General features: G+C 59.3%; 1 protein-coding gene across 1 annotated transcript; it reads right to left on the bottom strand.

Moving 5' to 3' along the window:
- Positions 1-217: 217 nt before the first annotated feature.
- On the bottom strand, positions 218-970 carry LOC136846934 (uncharacterized). The gene has a single exon (XM_067118188.1). The coding sequence runs from the start codon at positions 968-970 to the stop codon at positions 218-220; it is 753 nt and encodes a 250-aa protein (XP_066974289.1).
- Positions 971-1174: the final 204 nt, after the last annotated feature.

Raw genomic sequence — 1174 nt, forward strand, 5'->3', positions numbered from 1 at the left:
AACCCAGGACATCCCAAACCCATCCCAAACCCAAAACCCAGGGCATCCCTGAACCCATCCCAAATTCCAAACCCAGAACATCCCAACCCATCCCAAACCCAGCCTGGAACCCAGGGCATCCTGAACCCATCCCAAACCCAGCCTCCAACCCAGGGCATCCCTGAACCCATCCCAAACCCACCATCAAGGACATCCCAAACCCATCCCAAACCCACCCTCACCCAGGGCATCCCAAACCCATCCCAAACCCAGCCTCGAACCCAGGACATCCCAAACCCATCCCAAACCCACCCTCGAACCCAGGACATCCCAAACCCATCCCAAATCCACCATCGAACCCAGGACATCCCAAACCCATCCCAAACCCACCCTCGAACCCAGGGCATCCTGAACCCATCCCAAACCCACCCTCAAACCCAGGGCATCCCTGAACCCATCCCAAACCCAGCCTCGAACCCAGGGCATCCCGAACCCATCCCAAACCCACCATCAACCCAGGACATCCCAAACCCATCCCAAACCCACCCTCGAACCCAGGGCATCCCAAACCCATCCCAAACCCAGCCTCGAACCCAGGGCATCCCAAACCCATCCCAAACCCACCCTCGAACCCAGGGCATCCCAAACCCATCCCAAATCCACCATCGAACCCAGGACATCCCAAACCCATCCCAAACCCACCCTCGAACCCAGGGCATCCCGAACCCATCCCAAACCCACCCTCAAACCCAGGGCATCCCGAACCCATCCCAAACCCAGCCTGGAACCCAGGGCATCCCGAACCCATCCCAAACCCAGCCTCGAACCCAGGGCATCCCGAACCCATCCCAAACCCACCATCGAACCCAGGACATCCCAAACCCATCCCAAACCCACCCTCGAACCCAGGGCATCCCAAACCCATCCCAAACCAGCCTCGAACCCAGGACATCCTGAACCCATCCCAAACCCAGCCTCGAACCCAGGGCATCCTGAACCCATCCCAAATCCACCATCGAACCCAGGACATCTAAAAGCCTGGAACCCAGGGCATCTCAAACCCATCCTGCTCCCAGCCTCGAACCCAGGGCATCCTGAACCCATCCCAGAACCCTCAATCCAGGGCATCCCACCCATCCCAAACCCACCCTCAAACCCATGGCATCCCGAACCCATCCCAAACCCAGCTCCTCAG

This window comes from Macrobrachium rosenbergii, chromosome 16, assembly GCF_040412425.1.
Source record: "Macrobrachium rosenbergii isolate ZJJX-2024 chromosome 16, ASM4041242v1, whole genome shotgun sequence".
In the NCBI taxonomy this organism is placed as follows: domain Eukaryota; kingdom Metazoa; phylum Arthropoda; class Malacostraca; order Decapoda; family Palaemonidae; genus Macrobrachium; species Macrobrachium rosenbergii.